This window comes from Monodelphis domestica, chromosome 5, assembly GCF_027887165.1.
Source record: "Monodelphis domestica isolate mMonDom1 chromosome 5, mMonDom1.pri, whole genome shotgun sequence".
NCBI classification, from domain to species: Eukaryota; Metazoa; Chordata; class Mammalia; order Didelphimorphia; family Didelphidae; genus Monodelphis; species Monodelphis domestica.
This window is the reverse complement of record NC_077231.1, coordinates 258,477,827-258,498,331: the sequence shown is the minus strand read 5'-3', so window position 1 is coordinate 258,498,331 and position 20,505 is coordinate 258,477,827. Positions and strand designations below refer to the sequence as shown.

Here is a 20,505-nt window from a genome sequence, read left to right as displayed (position 1 = left end):
CATGGTGCCCTGACCCAAAAGTAGAGAAATTTATAACACATATTGCTTTAAAAAACAAAATCAGTATTTCAGTTTGAGTATCTAGTTTAATTCAAAAAACTCTGCTGACCCCCACATTAGTAGTGCTGCTATTAGTACCCCTCGAATGAGAAATTACAAGACAAAAGCTGCTGCTATGCAGTAATGCTTTTAGTTTCTTTTTTTTTAAAACCCTTACCTTCCGTCTTGGAGTCAATACTGTGTATTGGCTCCAAGGCAGAAGAGTGGTAAGGGCTAGGCAATGGGGGTCAAGTGACTTGCCCAGGGTCACACAGCTAGGAAGTGGCTGAGGCCAGATTTGAACCTAGGACCTTCCGTCTCTAGGACTAGCTCTTAATCCACTGAGCTACCCTGCTGCCCCCTTTTAGTTTCTTATTTAGCACCTACATATATTTGAAAAAATATTTTTGGATCAGACTTGTGATTTCATTGATAGAGGAAATTTTCCAAAGCAAATCTAGAGCTGCTCTGTAACTTGAAGTCTTGGAGCATAGAGTGTTGAAGGATAAGTGGCTTGTCCAGAGTGACCTAATTAATAGTTTTCTAAATCAGAACTTGAACTCGGGTCTCTTCAACTCCTTATTCAACTCTCTACCATCTAGGTCAAGTGACCTCACTTTGAAAAAAAAAAAAGAAATGTTTTTGAAAAATTGTAATGTATATTATATATAACATAATCTATTTATTATATTGAATTAATCTGATTTTTAAGCTAAAAGTTGAAGTAACAGTACTTAGTGTACATAGGATTTTTAGAGTTAACTGAATATATTGTGAGATAGAGGTGAATGTGCATATAGATGTAGATATAAAATGTCTTTATGACTGTTTGCCTGTAATTTTTTTTCTAGGGCAAAGGATAAGAATCATTTAGTGTTTTTTCTTATATAATTCCAAATAATTTTCCAGAGTGGAAAGACAGGCACATGAATATGATGTTGGTAGGGCTAAGATATGATTCAATTTCTGTTTACATCAGTTTTTAAATTATACAAGGAAAGTGAAAAAATTGTCCATCCTCTTTGAACTATCTTTGAACCATCCCACTACTGGACATATAACCAAAGGAAGTCAAAGGCAGAAATGAAGTCTGAATATATTTCAAAACATTAATAGCAGTATTCTATTCATCATTAATCTGGGATAACAACTTTATATTGAAATTAAATACAGAAAACATACTTGGATCATAGGACTCCATAAAACCAAAAGGACCATAATCTATTGTAATAGATAACAAACTGAAGTTGTCAGTATTGCAAACACCTAAAATGGGGAGAGAAATTCAAAATAATTATAAAATGTATGATTATAGAATTTATTTATGTGCACATATATGATTTATAGAACTCTACTAATTTATCAAGAATGGAGAGGAAAAGCTTATGCAAACTATATTAATTATGGAAATTTACTAAAATATTCATATGTAGGTTTTTATTATTGATCAAATATAATAGTTAACTTTAGACAGTTAAAGGAAAAAAATGTTTTAAAATTTATTAATCTATGTTTTATGTACAATAGGATTTCAAAAAAACCCATGACAAAACCCACGCCAAAGAAAACCAGAGTTTCAACTAAATTCTATCATTAGGATCCACTCTGGCCCCTGAGGCATCACCTCTATTTCTCTTCTCTTTGCTTCCATGAAATCCAGCATTGGTTTTATTTATACACAGTCAACACTTAATAGATGGCTACTGAATTTCTTCTTGGTTAAAAAGGAATACCATTTAATTTGGAATAAGGAAAGTAATTAGAAATGTCTTAGAAGGGAGCAAAGAAAGATATTTTAACACATAGAAGTAAGAAAATGACCTAATACTTAAGTAATATTACTAAAACACTTTCTATAACTCATAAATAAAATAAAATGCACACCTCAAATAATGTAATCAGAATTTTAGAACACCAAACAACCTTAGAGATCATCACTTTTAGTTCTTTATTTTGCAGATGAGAAAACTAAAGCCTAAAGACATTAAAAGATTTGCCTAGAGTAATATAAGAGGGTCTAGAATTCAGGTCTCTTAGTCCAAAACCTTTTTCACTATACCATCACACACACATACAAAAATTCTAGTCCTTAAATTTATAATTAAAATGGATAAATATCTACTTATGGAAAGGTTAAAATAACTAACCAAATTTCATTTTATAAGATGAATATCTTATAAATAGCAATAGTCTCCAATTATGAAGAAATGCTTTCTTGGACCTGTTTTATCTATTACATCAATACTAAAATTAGTTTATATTCTCATAAAAATAGGGAGATGACTCAGAAGTATTTAACATAACAGACAGCCATCATGAGACTTAAAGATTGTTATGGATAACATCTAATATTTTCTCTTAGGAGCACTGGTATCAATAGAGCAACTTAAAGGAAAATTCTAGTGCTTCTCCCAGAGAAATTGACAGTAGCATTGGGAAAGGAAAACTTCACCAGTTACTTTCTCAACTTGAAGAAGCCTTTACCATGAGGCCCAACCTCCTGATTGTTAACTAACCAAGCCTGGACCATCTTTCAGAGCTTTCTGGACTTTCCCTCCTTCCTTTATGTCTCCTTTCCTCCCTCTACTTTTCAGCTCTCCTTTATGGGTTCCATTAGAATGTAAGGTTAAAATTCCATTAGAATGTAAGGTGTTTGTGGGTAAGAACTATCTTTCCTGTCTGTATTTGAATCTACAATGCTTGTCCCATAGAAAGTGCTTAATAAATGAACATTCTATCTACTATCTATCTATCTATCTATCTATCTATCTATCTATCTATCTGTCTGTCTGTCTTTCTGTCTGTCTGTCTATCCATCTGTCCATCCATCTATCTATCTTGGAGCTCTCTTTGTCCCTTTGTCCTTCACAACCATCATGCAATCAGTTGCCAAGTTTTGTTTTGTTTTTAAGCCCTACCTTCCATCTTGGAGTCAATACCGTGTATTGGCTTCAAGGCAGAAGAGTGGTAAGGGCTAGGCAATGGGGGTCAAGTGACTTGCCTAGCTGGGAAGTGTCTGAGGGCAGATTTGAACCTAGGACCTTGCATCTCTAGGCCTGGCTCTCAATCCACTGAGCTACCCAGCTGCCCCCTCAGTTGCCAAGTCTTGCTGACTCTACCGCCACCATACCTCTCACATCAGTCGGTCCCATAGCCACTATTCTAGTTCAGGTTCTTAACCTCTCTCCCAGAATATTGTAGTAACCTCCTAATTAGTGTCCCTAACTCATACTTCCCCCTACTCCAATCCATCCTCCAAAGTGATATTACTAAACAGAGTCTCACCATGTCACTCTCTCCTACTCAATTAATTCTACCACCTCCCTAGTACCTCAAGGGCCACAAACAACTCCTCAGTATAGCTTTTAAAACTCTTCATAACTGGCCTCCAACATACCTTTTTAAGCTTATTATCCATTACTTCCTTTCACATACTCTGTGGTCCAGTTAAAATGGCCTTCAGGTTCACTCATGACACTCTATCTCCCATCCCCAAAGGCCTTTCACAGGCCTGAAATGCTCTAACTCCTAGAACCTCTAGTTTCCTTCAAAGTCCAGCTCAAATGCTATCTCCTAATATGAGATCTTTACTATTCTCACTGTTCCCCATGCCCCCAGCTTTGACTGTTTCCCCCCACAAATTATCAGGTGTTTATTTTATATATATTATTTCAGAATATGTCATTTCCCCCTATAGAATATAAGTTCCTTAAAGGGAGGAACTGTCCCCTTTTTATCTTTGTATCTCAAACACCCAGTAGGTGCTTATGATGCTTTCTGATTGATTCAGAGATGCATAGCATCTCTCCAAAAGTCACATTCTGTCTTTTATGATATTACTAATACAAAGGCCATGAATTATTCCAGTTGCAGCTATAAGTCTGTATTGAAGTGGCAGATATGTAGCACAGTGGAGAGAGCACCAGGCCTGGAGTCAGGAGGTCCTGTATTCAAATCTAGCCCCAGACACTTTTTAGCTTTAAACCTGGACGAATCATTTAACCCTGATCGCCTAGCTCTTGCCCTTCTGTCTAAGAGTTGTTACTAAGATAGCAGGTAAGGGTCTGAAAAAAATTTTTTTGTATTAAAGCAGCCATTCTCTCATCTCTTGTGGCCAAGGACATATATTGCCAAAACGTAAGGCATGTGCACTGAGCTTATGGGGTAAAATGGAATGAGGAAGTAGAGCAACAAACTCAAAGTCACAAAGCTTGGGATTCTAGTCTTTGCTCTGATATATAACTTTAAGTTTGCAACCTTAGGCAAGTCCTCTGGGTCTCAATTGTCTTACCTATGAAATAAGAGCATTAGACTAGATTAATATTATTTTCCAGCATTAAAATTTTATATAAGTAGGGACATATAAGTAGCTCGATGGATAGAGAACAAGGCCCACAGACAGGAAGTTCTGGGTTCAAATGTAGCCTAAGACATTTCCTAGCTGTGTGCCCCAGGGCAAGTCATTTAACCCCCACTGCCTAGCCATTACCTCTCTTTTGTATTGGAACCAATACACAGTATTGATCACAAGATGGAAAGTAATGGCTTAAAAAAATTTTTTTATATAGAAGTAGATTACAAAGGATTCTCTCCTCAAACTTGCTGCCACTGACAAAATACATGGCCCTATGACACACCATGAGTACAGATTCCCACAGAACATTTTTTCATCCACAAATGTAACATAATCATTATTACTACCAAGCAGTCAGTCCTATCTGATTTACAGTATTAGGAAAGAGACAGTAAAATCCATAAATAATGCAGAACTTATTTTCCTACTCATTTAGAAAGCTTTGGCTTTTAAATTCCCACCCTATAAAATAAAGATACACATTTTAAAGCATGCCATCTATTGTTTTTCTCTTCTTCCATACAATGTTTAGTTCACAATATTTCTAATGAGAGAAAAATCTATAAAGGAAAGAACAGTCAAGATTAGTGCATTAAAAGCCTTGAATAGTATATTAACAGAAAAATGTAAAAACAACAAACATGAATGACAATCATATGAACTCCTTTAACAAAATAATTCTATTTTAGTACCTGAAGGATGCAATTATTAGATAACTTACCATGAGCAAAACCCACAGACATCCATGAGGCAATAAGATGTGCTGTCCCAGATACCACATCAGAGAAAAAATCCTGAAATCAAATATAAGAATCTTTTTGATCTATTCAATAATATGTACCATAATGAATTATACCAATGAGAAACTTCTATATCACTTCTCTACTAATGGAGAAAATTCAGTGGAAAGACTTTTTTAAAAGAAATTATTCAGCCAGGACAAAATAAAGAGCCCATAGAAATTATGATAACCATTTGCTCTTTAGCCCTTTTCACTCCAGTCAAAAGGAAGTTTCCTGTTAATAAGAGTTATAAAACTATAATTTGGTTTAACAAGAGAAAAACTATAGAATTTCTTCAGCTGGGGACAGTTAGGTGGCTCAATGGACTGAGAGCTAGGCCCAGACACAGGAGGTTCTGGGTTCAAATCTTACCTCAGATACTTCCTAGCTGTGTGACCCTGGGCAAGTCACTTAAGCCCCACTGCCTAGCCCTCACCACTCTTCTGCTTTGCAACCAATACACAGTATTGATTCTAAGACAGAAGGTAAGGGTTTAAAAATAAAACAAAATAATTTCTTCAACTAAGGTAATCTTGTAGTATAAATTGTCATCTTTCTGGTATGTAGATTATGACACCTTTCAAAGTCCTTTCTAATTCTAAGATCTTCCATTCATGATCAAAATAGAATATTCACTTCCAGGTCTATCATGTCATATCAATCTTATAATCACAGAAGTTTAATGCTGAAAGGACTTCCAGTAACTTTCTAGTTCAAATCTGTTTACTTTACAAATGAGGAAACTGAGTCCTATAAAAATTAAGCACCTTGCCTAAGATCTAATTAGCAGAAAAGTCAAAGAATCCAAATCTCTTCTTTCCCAATCCTGAAAGTATAATTCTTCTGCCTCCCCTTACCCCGTAAAAACATATAAAACAATACAAATGATGCATTCTTTATCACATTTAAATTATTTTGAAAAATGAATTAATTTCTATATGAATGGAGAGACTACAACATATATACGGATATTTTTTCAGAAAACATATGAATAGAAAAACTCCTAAATGAAAAGAAACTCTGCATCACATCAACTTTAATAGAAGAGAATAAATGCCCAATTTTCTAAACATTCAAAATCTATTCAAAATTACTTAACTATAGATTAAAACTATGGATTTTCCTTCCATTTCTAGATACTTTTGGGGCTGACTTGTCTGTCTACAATCTCATACTAAAAAACAGAGATCTGTGCCCTAGAGATCTCAAAAAGCAACATAATATCTTTTGTTTACTCAGTGCATAATGTCCAATGTGCAAAACACTAGACAGGTAAAAAGAAAACAGTTTCCTCCTTTGAAAGCTTACCAAGTATCTATTAGGATCCTTCACATTGATTGCTGGAAAATGTTCCTGTATGACAAAGTTTAATAACTTCCTAGAAGGAAAAAAAATTATTCAAGCAATTTCTCTGGAGAATAAAATATTAGACTACTCAACCCCTTTTTCTTTTTTAATATAGATATCCCTATTTCTCCCTCCTTCCTCTCTGCCATCCTTTAGAACAATGATTTTTTAAAAGAAAAGAAAAAGTAAAGAAAATTTCAATAAAATCACCAATACATTAAAAGAACTGACATCATATGCAGTGTTGCACATCAGAAGACACATATTCCTATTCTTTCCACACAGGAGTAGGGGGATTATAATCACTGTGTCTATCACCTTCTTGGTTCTGCTTACTTCACTTTACACATTTATCTAAGTCTTTCCCCCTGTTTATCTGTAGTCATCATATACCACAGTCACATTTTATCACAGTCATGTACCAAAATGTGTTTAGCCATTCCCCAAGTAACGGGAAACTATTTTAATTCTTTGCTACCACATAAAGTGATGCTATAAATATTTGATGTAAATGGAGCCTTTCTTGAAAACCACTTTCATCAATCACAGAATGCATTAGCCAAGTTTAAATGATAGAAAAAATAAAATGTATCTGAACCTTTTGCTCTTACACCAAAGGAGATACTTCTACCTTCCTTAAATGTAACTAAGTTTCTAAGAACTCATTAAGTTCCTCTCAGATCTTGCCTTATTGAAATGACTCCTCATTACCTGCCCCCCAAATCATAAAATGCTAATCTTGTCATTCCCAAGGCCTCTCAGATAAGGTTCCAATCTACTCAATGGAGAAACACAGAAATCAGCAGAAAGAGCAGTCAACTAAGAACTGGGAAACCAGGATTCTACACTAAAATAGTTTCCCCTAGACAAAATTTAGCTTGTGTGTAGGTCAAAACAAAAAAAGATAAAAGAATCTTCAACTCCTGTGCAAGCAGTTAGGCTAACAATATATTTTTAACCTAATAGAAAACTGCTGAATAAAAGACTAGAACAGAAGTCTAGTACTAAGTACAGAAGATTAGCTCTACAGATGTTTAAAACAACTTTCCTCTACTTTCCAGCATTTTCCACAGGAACTGATACAGTTGAAGATTCCACATGCCTCGAAAGGCATAAGCAACTGGCAAGCTTCTTCAAGGTAAAAGAGGGGCTACCACCTGAGACTGCTGCTCTGTTACACTCTTCCAAAGAACCATATGCCCCCATCACAGGCGAGAAAACCATCATCACAGAATAGTATCTGAACAGGAAAAGGTAGAAGCTGCAAGAATACAAAATGGAAGTAGTAGAGTCAGAGTTGTGAAGCGATAGATGAATTCCTACACAAGAGAAGGAATTCCAAAACCAAATCTCCTGGATACTGAAGGGGAGTTCCTCCGCAATGACAAATTCCTGGATCAAATAGAAGAGTTCCAGGAAGAAGCAAAAGCCAGAACCAATGAACATTATGGGGCAGAGCCACCAGATGGTAAAGCAAATCCAGGCCGCATCCTCTACTATTGCTTTGAGACAAGTGTAGCAGCAATGGGAAGAAGCCACCTCTACGGACCCCCAGTTTTTTCCTCTAGAAAAAAACCTAAACCACAAGGTAATGCTTGCTCTAGGTCAGGAAGACTAAACAAGTCTCTGGGGGAAATGAAAGAAAGAAAAAATGTTGCTTTGACTGTCATGAGATTCAACATGAGACTTTTCTTATGTGCCTTCAGGTATCAGGTAAAATAAAGCCAATCCTATGGGGAGGATATGGTTAGTTCGAGAGTTTGTGTAGAAGCTAAAGAGTTAAGAACTGGTGAAACTGGAGCCAAGTGCTGATATCCTAGAAGAAACTAGGCATGGGGGTAAATGAGCTAAATTCTTTGGCTTTTGCCAAAGACAGAGGGAGATGTTAAAGTGCTGTTCCCCAAATTATACAAGGTTGGGTACACCTAGGGCTTCAGTTTCAGCTAGAGGTCACCCAAGAATGTAAGATATGCAGGCCTGGCTAGACTGCCTTACTTTTCACAGTGCCTAATGCAGTGCTGGATACAAAACAACCATTCAGTAAAAATATTTATCATTAATGTTTTTTTCCCCTCACAAGAAAACAAAATACCTTTACTAGCATATAATAAATTATATATATGTTAAAATATCTTTTACCATATTATGAAGATAACTTATTAACCTTAATAAATCCAATTCACCATAATGAGCCAAAATTTCTAATGATCCAATGCGAAACCATGATTTTGCAATGCGTAGAACTACTGCACCTTAAATAGAAATATTTTAAAAATTAGAAAACCATTTTAATGTGAATAAAATAAACATGGAGATCATGTGAATTTTTCTAAAATAAAATTATTTTCATGAGAAAATTTTAATAGTACAATTCATCTGAAAAATATTTCTTCTAAAGCAAGCAGCTGATTATTTGCCTGTAGATCAACACAGCACAAGGCCTGGTAGAATTTTCTCACTGCTGTGACCCTTACTCAATGAGATTTACAGAAAATTCTGATTCTGGGACACCTGCAACCTGCTAAGGAATCTCACCTCTATAATATCAAGGCCAATTGACTTTCCTACAGGGCAGCACCCTAAAAGGTGGGATACCCATTCCCTCTGGCATTTCTTACAATTTTGTAAATCTTAAAGCACTATATAAATGTTAGCTATTGTCTAATAAGAGAAAGCAGAAGCTTATCCACTGTTTTTTTTAATTATCCCCACTACCACTACCTTATATTCATGCATACAGACACGAGACCTGATTTTATCAGAAAATAATAGGTAGCAACTGTAAAAATGGAGATTTGAACCCCAGACTTCAATCCCCAGAAGTCCTTGGCACTTCCCAGAATGCCCTACAATCTCACCTGAGATCCCCACCTGGGCTGAGAACAAAATTGGTATTTAAACTGACTGTACTGTCTACTTGGTATCACTGCTTCCGCTTCTAAGCACACACATCTCTCAAGATGTAGAGTAAGTGAAATTGAATGGGCTTATCAGCCCTAGAAATGTGGCTTATTCATTTGTATCTTTGATTTCGAATAATCTTTAATAAACCTCTAAAAAATAATACTTTTAGTAGAGAAACAAATTTAACTGTTACATAACCAGCTACCAGCAAAACACCAAATAAGAGTTATCTGCAATGTGAAAAGGAAAACTGACAAATTTATGGTCCTGGGTTTACCTATTATTTTCATTTAACTGCTTTTATCCTGGTAATCTGTTCTTTCCCCTATTTTGTTGAAAATCTTTCTAAAATAAATTATACTATTGCCTGTCTCTTTAACAAAAGATACTTCAAAAGACCTAGAATGTGTGACAAGGAAATCACTTTACAAGACTGATATATATTAATTTAAGGTTGCCAAGGAATTCAGCTATGTAATTCCTAAATGAAAACTCAAGTCAGCAATCAACCTTTTATGGAGTTTAATTACAAACAGGAGGAAGAAAGGTATTAGAGAGAGAGAGAGAGAGAGAGAGAGAGAGAGAGAGAGAGAGAGAGAGAGAGAGAGAGAGAGAGAGAGAGAGAATTTCCAACATTCATAAGACAAGAAATTTTAAGGTTTACAAATGCTCATCTGCAAAAAGATCTTTTCTGCTCACGGGATAGCAACAATTCATCTTTATGCCATATAATTATTAGAGATGTACAACTATGTGATTCAGTGTATTTTGCCTTTGTAAAACTTGGCCTTAATTTTCGAAAAATGTTTTTCAAATGGTATCATTACCTCTTTCTTTCTGTATATTTCCATTATAGAAGGGATCTCTCCACACATCATCATCACTTACCACCAGACTAAAAGAGAAATAATCAAGGAATTGATATAGAGCTTTTTAAAAAATGTATTTTCATTAATAAATATTCTAAATTCATAAAAATAGATCTCTTCTATTTAAATAGAATCTCTTTATACTATAAATTATGGAAAATTTATAGGCCCCAGAATTATCTTTTTCAGTAAAATGCTTGCTTATAGTTACAGAAGTCATATTTATAAGTAAACAATATTTGTCAGTGGTCATATTTACAAGTAAACCAAACACATGTTAGCTAAAAAAAGTTACTTTGTTCTTTACTCTTCACATTGACAAACCAATTGTTCAAGATATAAGAAGGAAAATGACATAAAATAGGAAACTGGCCCATAAGCTAAAATGTTGCTTAGTAATAAAAATAGCACATAGTACCCTGCTGATCTGTGATGATGTGTTTTTTAAAATTATTTTTTATCATGACAACTCAGCTGCAGCCATGCTACTAATTGAAGAAGCAAGCAAAATGATGAAATGTTTTAACTATAATTTTGAGCAATATAGACAACTTAGTTCTTTATCAGAAATAGTGGAAATTCTAAAAGGTTTCTAACAAAAAAATCTTGTTAAACTTCTAACATCCCTTTGCAGAGAATATGACAATCATGGTTAGTTATATTGACATTCACTTAAGCATTTCTAGGGGTACATCATCTTTTCTTAAAAGTTACGTTTCATAATCATGTTACATAAGGGAAAATGGGGCTACCTTAAAGCTCTGCTAGTTGGAATACCAAGGTAATGCAAGGCCTCACTAGCCAAAAATTCTCTGACCGAGGAACGGAGCACAGCTCTGCCATCACCATTTCTACTGATTAAAAGAAAAATTATTTAAAATTTTAGATGCATTACATCCTACCTACATGATTCAAAAGCATGAAACTCTACCGTGAGTATGGGGTCTTTCCGGAGCCTTTTAACTGGAGTTCCCACTTTTCACCATACCTTCCAAAAGAATATCAACATATTAGAATGTCCTCTTCTTACCCAAAGGAATGAAAAACTTTTTTTTTCTAGAAAACATTTGATACCTGTTTGTGTATATTCCAATAATATGGGCTCTTCCATCCCCAAGTTGATCTGCCCAGATCCCAAACTTAGAAAAAAAATTAAAATATTAAAGTCTTTTTATTACATCTCTTAAGAATTCATTTCTTAAAATTATTGGTTGCTTGAAAAGGATATTAGATATCAAGTAATGCTATAGTTATAATAATGAGTGGTTTGGCCAAAAATGAGGAAAATGTAAAACATTTTCAGCTAATTTTTAGTTGCATGGTCATCTTATAATATCCTTCTGAAAAACATTGAAATGGACAATACATTAGGAGGATCTCCACACAACATGGCAGCAGTCAGAAGAAATTATAAATATGAAACTCGGAGTGAAAACAATGATGGAAACAGGGAGATACAAAACTCAAGTGCAGTATAGCATTTCTAAATGTGGAGTTAGAAGACATGAGTCGCGTCCTTGCTTTGATACTTATTAGTTATGTGATTTGCTGTACGTAGGCCAATGAGCCTCATTTGCTGATCTCTAAAATGGATTTAAATATTTGTACTAAGGGTTTTCTGAGAAAGATATTAAGTATACTACAAGAAACTAGCTAAAAGTGGAATAATGTTATTAATAATAATAATAAAATGTAAGACAGATGGACTAGAAAGAGGAATTAAGGAGAACATAGTCGAGGAAAATAAGGATATCATTCTTAGAAAATATTTGACATGGATCCACATGTTAGTGGATTTTAAGATAGGTTCATCACAGGCAAAAATCTCATGCCTTATTGTAATACTAAACCTAAGGCCTTCCACAATATCTATTAGGGAGGCAATATTCCATAATGGAAGGCGATCTAGAGTCAGAGGAGACTAAATATCACCTTTGAAATGGCACAGACCTGATCTCCTTGAACCTGGGGGTCATAAAGATCATAGGATAATAAATTTAAGAGCTGGAAGGGACCTTAGAGGTCACCTAGTTCAACCAACTCATTCAATAGATATGGAAACTGACACATGATAAAGGGAGAAGTGATTTGCCCAAGAGCAAAGTTCTGTCAAGCCCTCTGAGGATTTAGAGTTGTCAAAGACAAAGACCCATTGGTCCCCAAAGGAGTACATGTATAAATCCATCAAAAGGGTACAGAAGACCATGGAGCTGATCCTTAAACAGCAAAAGACCCAAAGCCTGCATCTGCACCCAGCAAGTTGAGGCAAAGTAGTGATACCAGACCTCAATGTACTGCTATATATAAGGCCAATTTGCCCCAAGGGGAAGAAAAATTACCCAAAAGGGGCCTTCAGGGCCCAATATGCATTGCCTTAGAATACAATAATAATACACAAGCCTCCATAGAGATACACTCTTTCTTAATTATCTCAAAAGGATAAACAATTCACAAAGATCTCATATTCTCATAACCACTCCTTCCATGGCTCCATTGTGATGATTTAGGACCTAGAAAATAGTATAAAAATAACTATTATAAGATCAAGAATATCAAGGAAAAAATGAAAAAATTTGGAGGGGGGCCTAGCAGTACCAGATCTTAAAATGTACTGTGAGCACTGGTCATCAAAACAATAAAATGGCTAAGAGACAGAAGGGTAAATCAATGGAATAGACATGGGGAAAATGTACCTCAGCAAGATAATGTATAATAAACCCAAAGAGTCATGCTTTGGGGATAAAAATCCACTATTTGACAAAAACTGCTAGGAAAACTAGAAAATAGTATGAGAGAGATTAGGTTTAGATCAACATCTCACACCCTACACCAAGATAAACTCAGAATGGGTGAATGACTCAAATATAAAGAAGGAAATTCTAAGTAAATTAGGTGAATACAGAATAGTATACTTCTCAGATCTTTGGGAAAGGAAAGATTTCAAGACAAAGGAAGAGTTAGGAAAATTTTTTTTAATGTAAAATAAATAATTTTGATTACATTAAAAAAGGTTTGTATAAACAAAACCAATGCAACCAAAATTAGAAGGGAAGCAATAAATTGAGGGGGGAAAACTTTCTAACAAAAACTTCTGACAAAGGTCTAATTACTCAAATATATAAGGAGCTAAATCAATTGTCCAAAAAATCAAGCCATTCTCCAATTGACAAGTGGGAAAGGGACATGAATAGGCAATTTTCAGATAAAGAAATCAAAACTATCAATAAACACATTAAAAAGTGTTCTAAATCTCTTGTAATTAGAGAAATGTAAATCAAAACAACTATAGGGTACCACTTCACACCCAGCACATTGGCTAACATGAAAGCAAAGGAAAATAATAAATGTTGATGGGGATGTGGCAAAATTGGGACACTAATGCACTACTGGTGGAGTTGTGAATTGATCCAACCATTATGGAAGGCAATTTGGAACTAAGACCACCGGGTGCTAAAAGACAGTCTGCCCTTTGATCCAGCCACAGCACTGCTGGGTTTAAACCCCAAAGAGATAATAAGGAAAAAGACTTGTACAAAAATATTCATAGCTGCACTCTTTTTGGAAAATGAGGGATGCCCTTCAATTGGGGAATGGCTGAACAAATTATGGTATATGTTGGTGATGGAATACTATTGAGCCCAAAGTAATAATGAATTAGAGGAATTCCATGAGAACTGAAACAACCTCCAGGAATGGATGCAGAGTGAAAGGAGCAGAACCAGGAGAACCTTATACACAGAAACAGATACACTATGGCATAATCGAATACAATGAGCTTCTCTTCTAGCAGCAATGTAATGATCCAGAACAATTCTGAGGGACTTATAAGAAAGAGCGCTATCCACATTCAGAGAAAGAACTGTGGGAGTAGAAACAGAAAAGAAACAGAAAAAAAAAACAACTGCTTGATCACAGGGTTCAATGGGGATATGATTGGGGATGTAGACTCTAAATGATCACCCTAATGCAAATATTAATAATATTGCAATAAACCTTGATCAATGACACATGTAAAACCCAGTTGAATTGCTCATTGGCTATGGGAGCAGGGTGGGAGGAGAGAAGGGAAAGAACATGAATCATGTAACCATGGAAAAATATTCTAAATCAACTAATTAAATAAAAATTTTCAAATAAAAAAACTATTATACTATATCTGATGATATATAGTAATACTTTAATTAGCCTATGGTCCTAACATTCTAAAATGATCTTGTTGAATTCTCAATACTCTGGACCAAGGAAACTGATGAACGACAGCTTCCCAACTTAAATGTATCTTTACAAAATGTTTACATTTCCATATTAGAGAAGCAACATTAGCTTTACCTGATGGCCTCCATATCTATGAGCCAATGGAATAGAGCCAGATACTATCTTTTCACCACTTACAAGCTGAATAAAGTAATTAGTTTTTGAAACAGAAAGATCAAGGTCCAAAATATCTTCCAGAACATTCTGAAAAAAAAAAAAACACACTTTAAGAGAATTTAAATAGGCCTTGTGCTACTTTTCTAATAGAGTACTGATGACAAGGAAAACAAAAGGAAAATAAACAATCATTATAAACAAATACACAATTCATTGCCCAAATGACAAATGGCCAAAAGATATGAACAATCAGTTTTTAAATGAAGAAATCAAAATTACCAATAATCATATGAAAAAATGTTCTAAATCACTCTTGGTTAGAGAAATGCAAATTAAAACTATGACATACCACCTCACACCTATCAGATTGGTCAATTTGACAGTAAAGGAAAGTGATAAATGTTGGAGGAGCTATGGCAAAATTGGGACACCAATGCATTGTTGATGGAGTTGTGAATTGAACCAATCATTCTGGAGGGCAATTTGGAACAATGCTCAAAGGGCTATAGAACTGTGCATACTCTTTGATTCTATGATACTATTACTTGGGTCTGTATCTCAAAGAGATTTTTAAAAAAGGAGAAAGGGTCTACTTGTATAAAAATATTTGCAACAATTCTTTTTGTGGTGGCAAAGAATTAGAAATTGAGCCATCAGATGGGGAATGGCTAAATGAATTGTGGTATACAATGATGGTGGAATACTATCATGCTACAAGAAATGACAAACAAGATGGTTTCAGGAAAAACTGGAAAGCCTTCCATGAACTGATAGTGAGTGAAGTAAGTGAAACCAAGAGAACATCCTGCGCAGTAACAGCAATACTGTACAATGATCAACTGTGAAAGACTTAGCTACTCTCGGTAATACAACGATCAAGGACAAATCTGAGGGAATTATGAAAAGGAATGCTACCCAACTCCAGAGAAAGAACTGTTGGAGTCAAAATGCAGATCAAAGCATACTATTTTTCACTTTAGTGTCTCTGTTTTTATTATGAGGTTTTGATTTCATATGATTCTTCTCTTACAAAAATGAATAATATGGAAATAAGTTTTGCATGGGGGGAAGGGAGGGAGGATGGATGATAATTTGGATCTTATAATTTCAGAAAATGGAGGCTGAAAAGTATTACATGTAATTAGGAAAATAAAATGTCTTTTTTTAAAAAAGGGATACCATTCCTTATTTATTTCCTCCATGAATTTTTCTCATGTGTGTTGTTTTACATGACAAACATGGAAATATGTATTATATGAGAATATATGTACAACCTATATCATATCATCTGCCTTCTTGGGGAGAGGGAAAGGGCTGGGAGAGCAGGAAGGTACATGGATAGCAAAAATTTCAGAAAAGAAATATAAAAAATTTATCAACATTTAATTTTTTTAATTAAAGATTTAAAAATAGACAATCATTCAATAAATGCATTAATTTTTTAAACCCTTACCTTCTGTCATCAGCTCTATAGCAGAAGAATGGTAAGTGCTAGGCAATTGGAATTAAGGGTCTTGCACAGGGTCACACAGCTGGGAAATATCTAAGACTATATTTGAACCCAAATCCTCCAGACTGTAAGCCTGGTTCTCTATCCACTGAGTCATCTAACTGTCCCAATAATTTATTAGTAGTCTAGCTCCACAAAAAGTTTATTTTTATAACTATCAATAATACTTGAAAAATCTCATAATTCAGGCATTAACAATTACTACACATGAGAAAAAAAAACCAAAACCCTCTAATTCTACTTCATTGGAAAGTTGCTTTTTTCCTTAAAGTTGTATTCATAAGGATTAGCTACAGTCTATGAAAATACGTTGCCTTTCCTTCCAATGTAAAGACCTTTATGGAACTTGAAAATGTTAATTTCATTTTGAGCCACAGAATCAGGTTATCTCATTGGAGGACAGTTTTGGACTGAGATTTAAAAAATATTTTCAGGGCTATATGAAATTTTAACCTATTCCCATCCTTCCAATAAATAATATTTTCTTTTTTTTAACCTTAATTTCCTGTCTTAGAATTGATATTGGTTCCAAGGCAGAAAGGTGGTAAGGAGTAGTCAATTGGGGTTGAGTGACTTGCTCTGGGTCATACAACTAGGAAGTATCTGAGGTCAGATTTGAACCCAGGATGTCCTATCTCTAGACATGGCTCTCTATCTAGTGAGCAATCTAGCTGCCCCTCCTATTATATTTTCCAACAGCTATTAGTGTTGGAACAAAAACTGAAAGTCGGATATTATGTTTGCATGACCATTTATAAGGCTGTGAGATCTTTAAGGTACATGAATAAATTAAACACAAAGGTAACAATTGATACACTAAATATATTAATTCTTACTTTACATTACTTTCTTTTTTATTAATGTTTCAGGGACCTGAATGAAACATTGTCATTTTTTTATTATTAAAAAAAGCCTAACCTTTGAAACTGCTACAAGAAGAGTCCTTGATTTGAAAGGAGTAGGGTAGACAACAGAAAAAATACAGTTTCTCACTACGGGAATATAATTTTCAGGAGCTGGATCAACTGGCAACACACCTGTTGGGGGAAAAAATCCTCTTAAATTTACTTTCATTTATTTAGCCTGTATTTCCTAAAATTGTGTATCAAAGTAAAAATGATAAATTTAAAACATAAATTTCATCAATTAACAATAATATACTTTATAGCATAGAAAATGTTTGCTATTTCACATTTTTAGCATTAAAAAATAAAATATTGCAAATGGAAATTCTTCTTTTCCACTGTTGATTGCCTCCTTGTCCTTGACACTCTCTTCCCTCTTAAGTTTTCATGACACTCTTTCCTGGGGTTCTCCTCCTACTTTCCTGAATGCTCCTTCTCAGGTTCTTTTGATAGAATAAAGAATACTTGCTAATGAAGAGTACTCTCCAGGGTTGGGGCCTAACCCTTCTATTCTATTTCACTTGGTGATCTCAGCTTCTCCAATGGATTCAATTATTATTTCTATGCAGATGATTCTCAAATAAACTTATCCAGCCTTAACCTCTCTCTTAATCTTTAGCTGCTCTTATCCAATTGCCAACTAAACATTTCATCCAGGATATTACAGATATCTTAAATTTGTCATGTCTAAAACTGAACTAATTACTTTTCCACCAGTCTTTCCCCTTCCAAACTTTTCAGTTATTGTCCAGGGTACCACCATCTTTCCAGTCACCCAGGTTCCCGAACTAGGTGTCATTCTCAATTCCTCTGTCTTACCCCCTAACCTTACATGGTGGGAAAAGCCAGAAAAACAAAAAGAAACAAAAGTCAAAAAATAACAATCTGAAGATATTCTGTAGACAATCAACCCTGTGTTGCCCAGTAGTCCTGATAGCATCACTATATTACAGAAGATTAAATAATTGATGTTCATAATGATAATCCTGGCAATTATTTTTTATCTGGACCTATGATTTCATCTGTATAGAGAATTCCTTATTGAGGAAACTCCTTAAACAAATCAGATCTACAACTATTCTATGACTTATAGTCTTAAAGACTTGCAGTGGGCACTAGGAGATTAAGTTACTTGCCCAGGGTCACAAAGACGACATGTCTGTTAGAGGTAAGACTGGAACCCAGGTTGTACTAACTCCAAGGCCAGCTCTTTCCACTAGAATATGTTGACTCTCAATAAATCCTAATAATAAAAGCAATAAAAAGTTACATATATAATAGTAGCTTATATAAATTATATTTCATATACATTTTTAAGAAAGCAGAGAAATATCTGTTTTAGAAATATTTATGTTAACAATTATTAAAATAAAAATGCTTAGGCACTGTATATAAGTTTTCATTATCTAGAAATCTTGTAGAGCTACTAACCTTGGTTCTCTAGCCCAAAGAAGCTGAAAATGACAAGTTATTGTATGTAGCACAATAACTGGATTTTAGTTCATCAGTATTCCAATTTAATAACATCAAAAGATATGTAAGATGGAGGAATATTGTTAGAATAGGAAAATAAAAGCAAACAAAAAAAAGCACATTCTTTTGCTCAATTTTTTAATCCTCAAAACTGAAAGTCATGGATTTAGAGCTGAAAAGAATTGTAGGTCATCCAGACCAACTTTCTCATTTTATTGATGAGTTTATTCATTATCTCAGAACATTTAGTCCATAATAATGTCAATTTCTTTTTTCAGTAAAAAAAATTACTTAAAATGGTATAACTATTGATCTTTCTTCCTGGTCAATTTACCTTGATTGTATATATCCAAAAGCTCTTACCCAAAATTCATGTAAATTTTTACCTTACCTGACTGAACTACAAGATACAGCTCTCCTCTATTAATAATGAGGGGAATGGAATCAAAGCATCTCAGAGCTAAAAAAGACTTCAGTGGTCCTCTAGTTCAATACATAACTGAGTAAGAGTCTCCTCTAATGTATCCCTGATAAGCAGTCATCTAGACTTTATTGAAGACCTCCAAAGAGGGAGAACCTACTATCTCCAAATGCAGCTCATTCTACTTTTGGATAGCTCTAATTGTTGCTAAGTTTTTCCTGACATCAAGCCTAAGTCTCTGAAATTTTAATTTTTTTCTTTTGGTTCTGCCCTACAGAGCAAAACTGAACAAATCTAAATCCTCTTCCAAGTCTTGAAGACAGCTATTATTAACTTTCTCTTCTCCAAGCTAAGTACACCCAGTTCCTTCAACCAAACCTCTTATTGTACCAATTCAAGGCTTTTCACCATTATTGGTGCTTTTTGACTTACCAGTGCCCTTAAAATTTGGTACCCAGAACTTAACATAACACTCTACATATGATACAAACAGGACAGAGTTGGCAGAGCCATTCCTAGAAGAAATGCCTCTCAATGAAACCTAAAAGCATATTCAATTTTTTTTGGCTGGCATTTCACATTTTTTATTCCTACGAAACTTGCAATCCACTAAAACTCCAAGATTTTTTCCAAATGTAGAGCCCAATAAGTGGATCTACAAGGAGGGGTTGTCCTTTGTGATAGGGACCCGAGGAGAAGTAGGGAATCGAGGAACCAGAGTGAAGAATGACAAACATGGACAAGTCAGTGATTGAATAGGGCAGGCAACCCCTATGATTTTCCCCTTGGGAGGAAAATATGAGGATGAATGGAATATGAGGTAGAGGAGAAGATTAAGGTATAAAATGTAGGCCAACAGGGGCTGGAGCCTCGGGGAGGAAGAGGTTCAGAAAGGGAGAGAGACCGAGAGATTGCTAGAGCAGATTGAAGATCCAAGGGGAAGTTCTTGGGTTTGCCTCTGAATTTAATCCTGTCCTGCTTGGGCGGTACTCCCAAGCACGTAGCAATCACATCACAAAGTATAGACAATTAAGATTGGGTGGCAAGGTAGAGGGAACACCTTTGGGCTTGTAGATTGCAACCGTGCTTTCCCGGGGAATTGAGTCCGAGCATGTTAATGAGTTTGTCTTAGGTAACAGGCCACATGGCCGGGTCAAGGTTACATTCACAAACATCATTGGTATAACCTTATGCTTGGAGACAGTAGCCATACAGTCATTTATATTTCATAGATGTGAATATGCTTGGAATGCTACACCAAAAAAAAAAAAAAGATGTCTAACCAGATCTCCCACATCTTCTACATTTGAAGCCAATTGGATTTTTCATGTTTAATTTTATATCACCTTACATTTCCAAACATTTCTTTTTTCCCCTCGCCTTCCCTAAAAGACATTTCATTAAACTTTTTAAAAGAGAGAAAACAGCATAGCAAAACTGGCGAGCATTTCAACAAAATATGGTATCTGTATCATTCTGCACAAATAATTCCCTAATCTCTGAAAAGTGATGGGAAGGTGCTATAAATAT

General features: G+C 34.9%; 1 protein-coding gene across 8 annotated transcripts in view; it reads right to left on the bottom strand.

The window, feature by feature from the left end:
• Window positions 1-20,505, bottom strand: part of LOC103092739 (protein adenylyltransferase SelO-like) — a 55,577-nt gene that overhangs the window by 30,909 nt on the left and 4,163 nt on the right. For 7 of the 8 annotated variants that reach the window (XR_008912419.1, XR_001625165.2, XM_016426337.2 and 4 more), the window contains exons 2-11: window positions 17,095-17,213; window positions 14,625-14,753; window positions 11,370-11,434; window positions 11,227-11,283; window positions 11,048-11,149; window positions 10,254-10,321; window positions 8,687-8,774; window positions 6,484-6,553; window positions 5,115-5,187; window positions 1,222-1,305 (exon numbers count right to left, since the gene is read on the bottom strand). Coding sequence is in view for 6 of the 8 variants with exons in the window: in XM_016426337.2 (XP_016281823.2) it covers window positions 1,222-1,305; window positions 5,115-5,187; window positions 6,484-6,553; window positions 8,687-8,774; window positions 10,254-10,321; window positions 11,048-11,149; window positions 11,227-11,283; window positions 11,370-11,434; window positions 14,625-14,753; window positions 17,095-17,213 (855 nt within the window). In the remaining 2 variants the exon portion in view is untranslated. The remainder of the gene's footprint in view (window positions 1-1,221; window positions 1,306-5,114; window positions 5,188-6,483; window positions 6,554-8,686; window positions 8,775-10,253; window positions 10,322-11,047; window positions 11,150-11,226; window positions 11,284-11,369; window positions 11,435-14,624; window positions 14,754-17,094; window positions 17,214-20,505) is intronic. The other variant, XM_007504843.3, reaches the window with a different exon arrangement.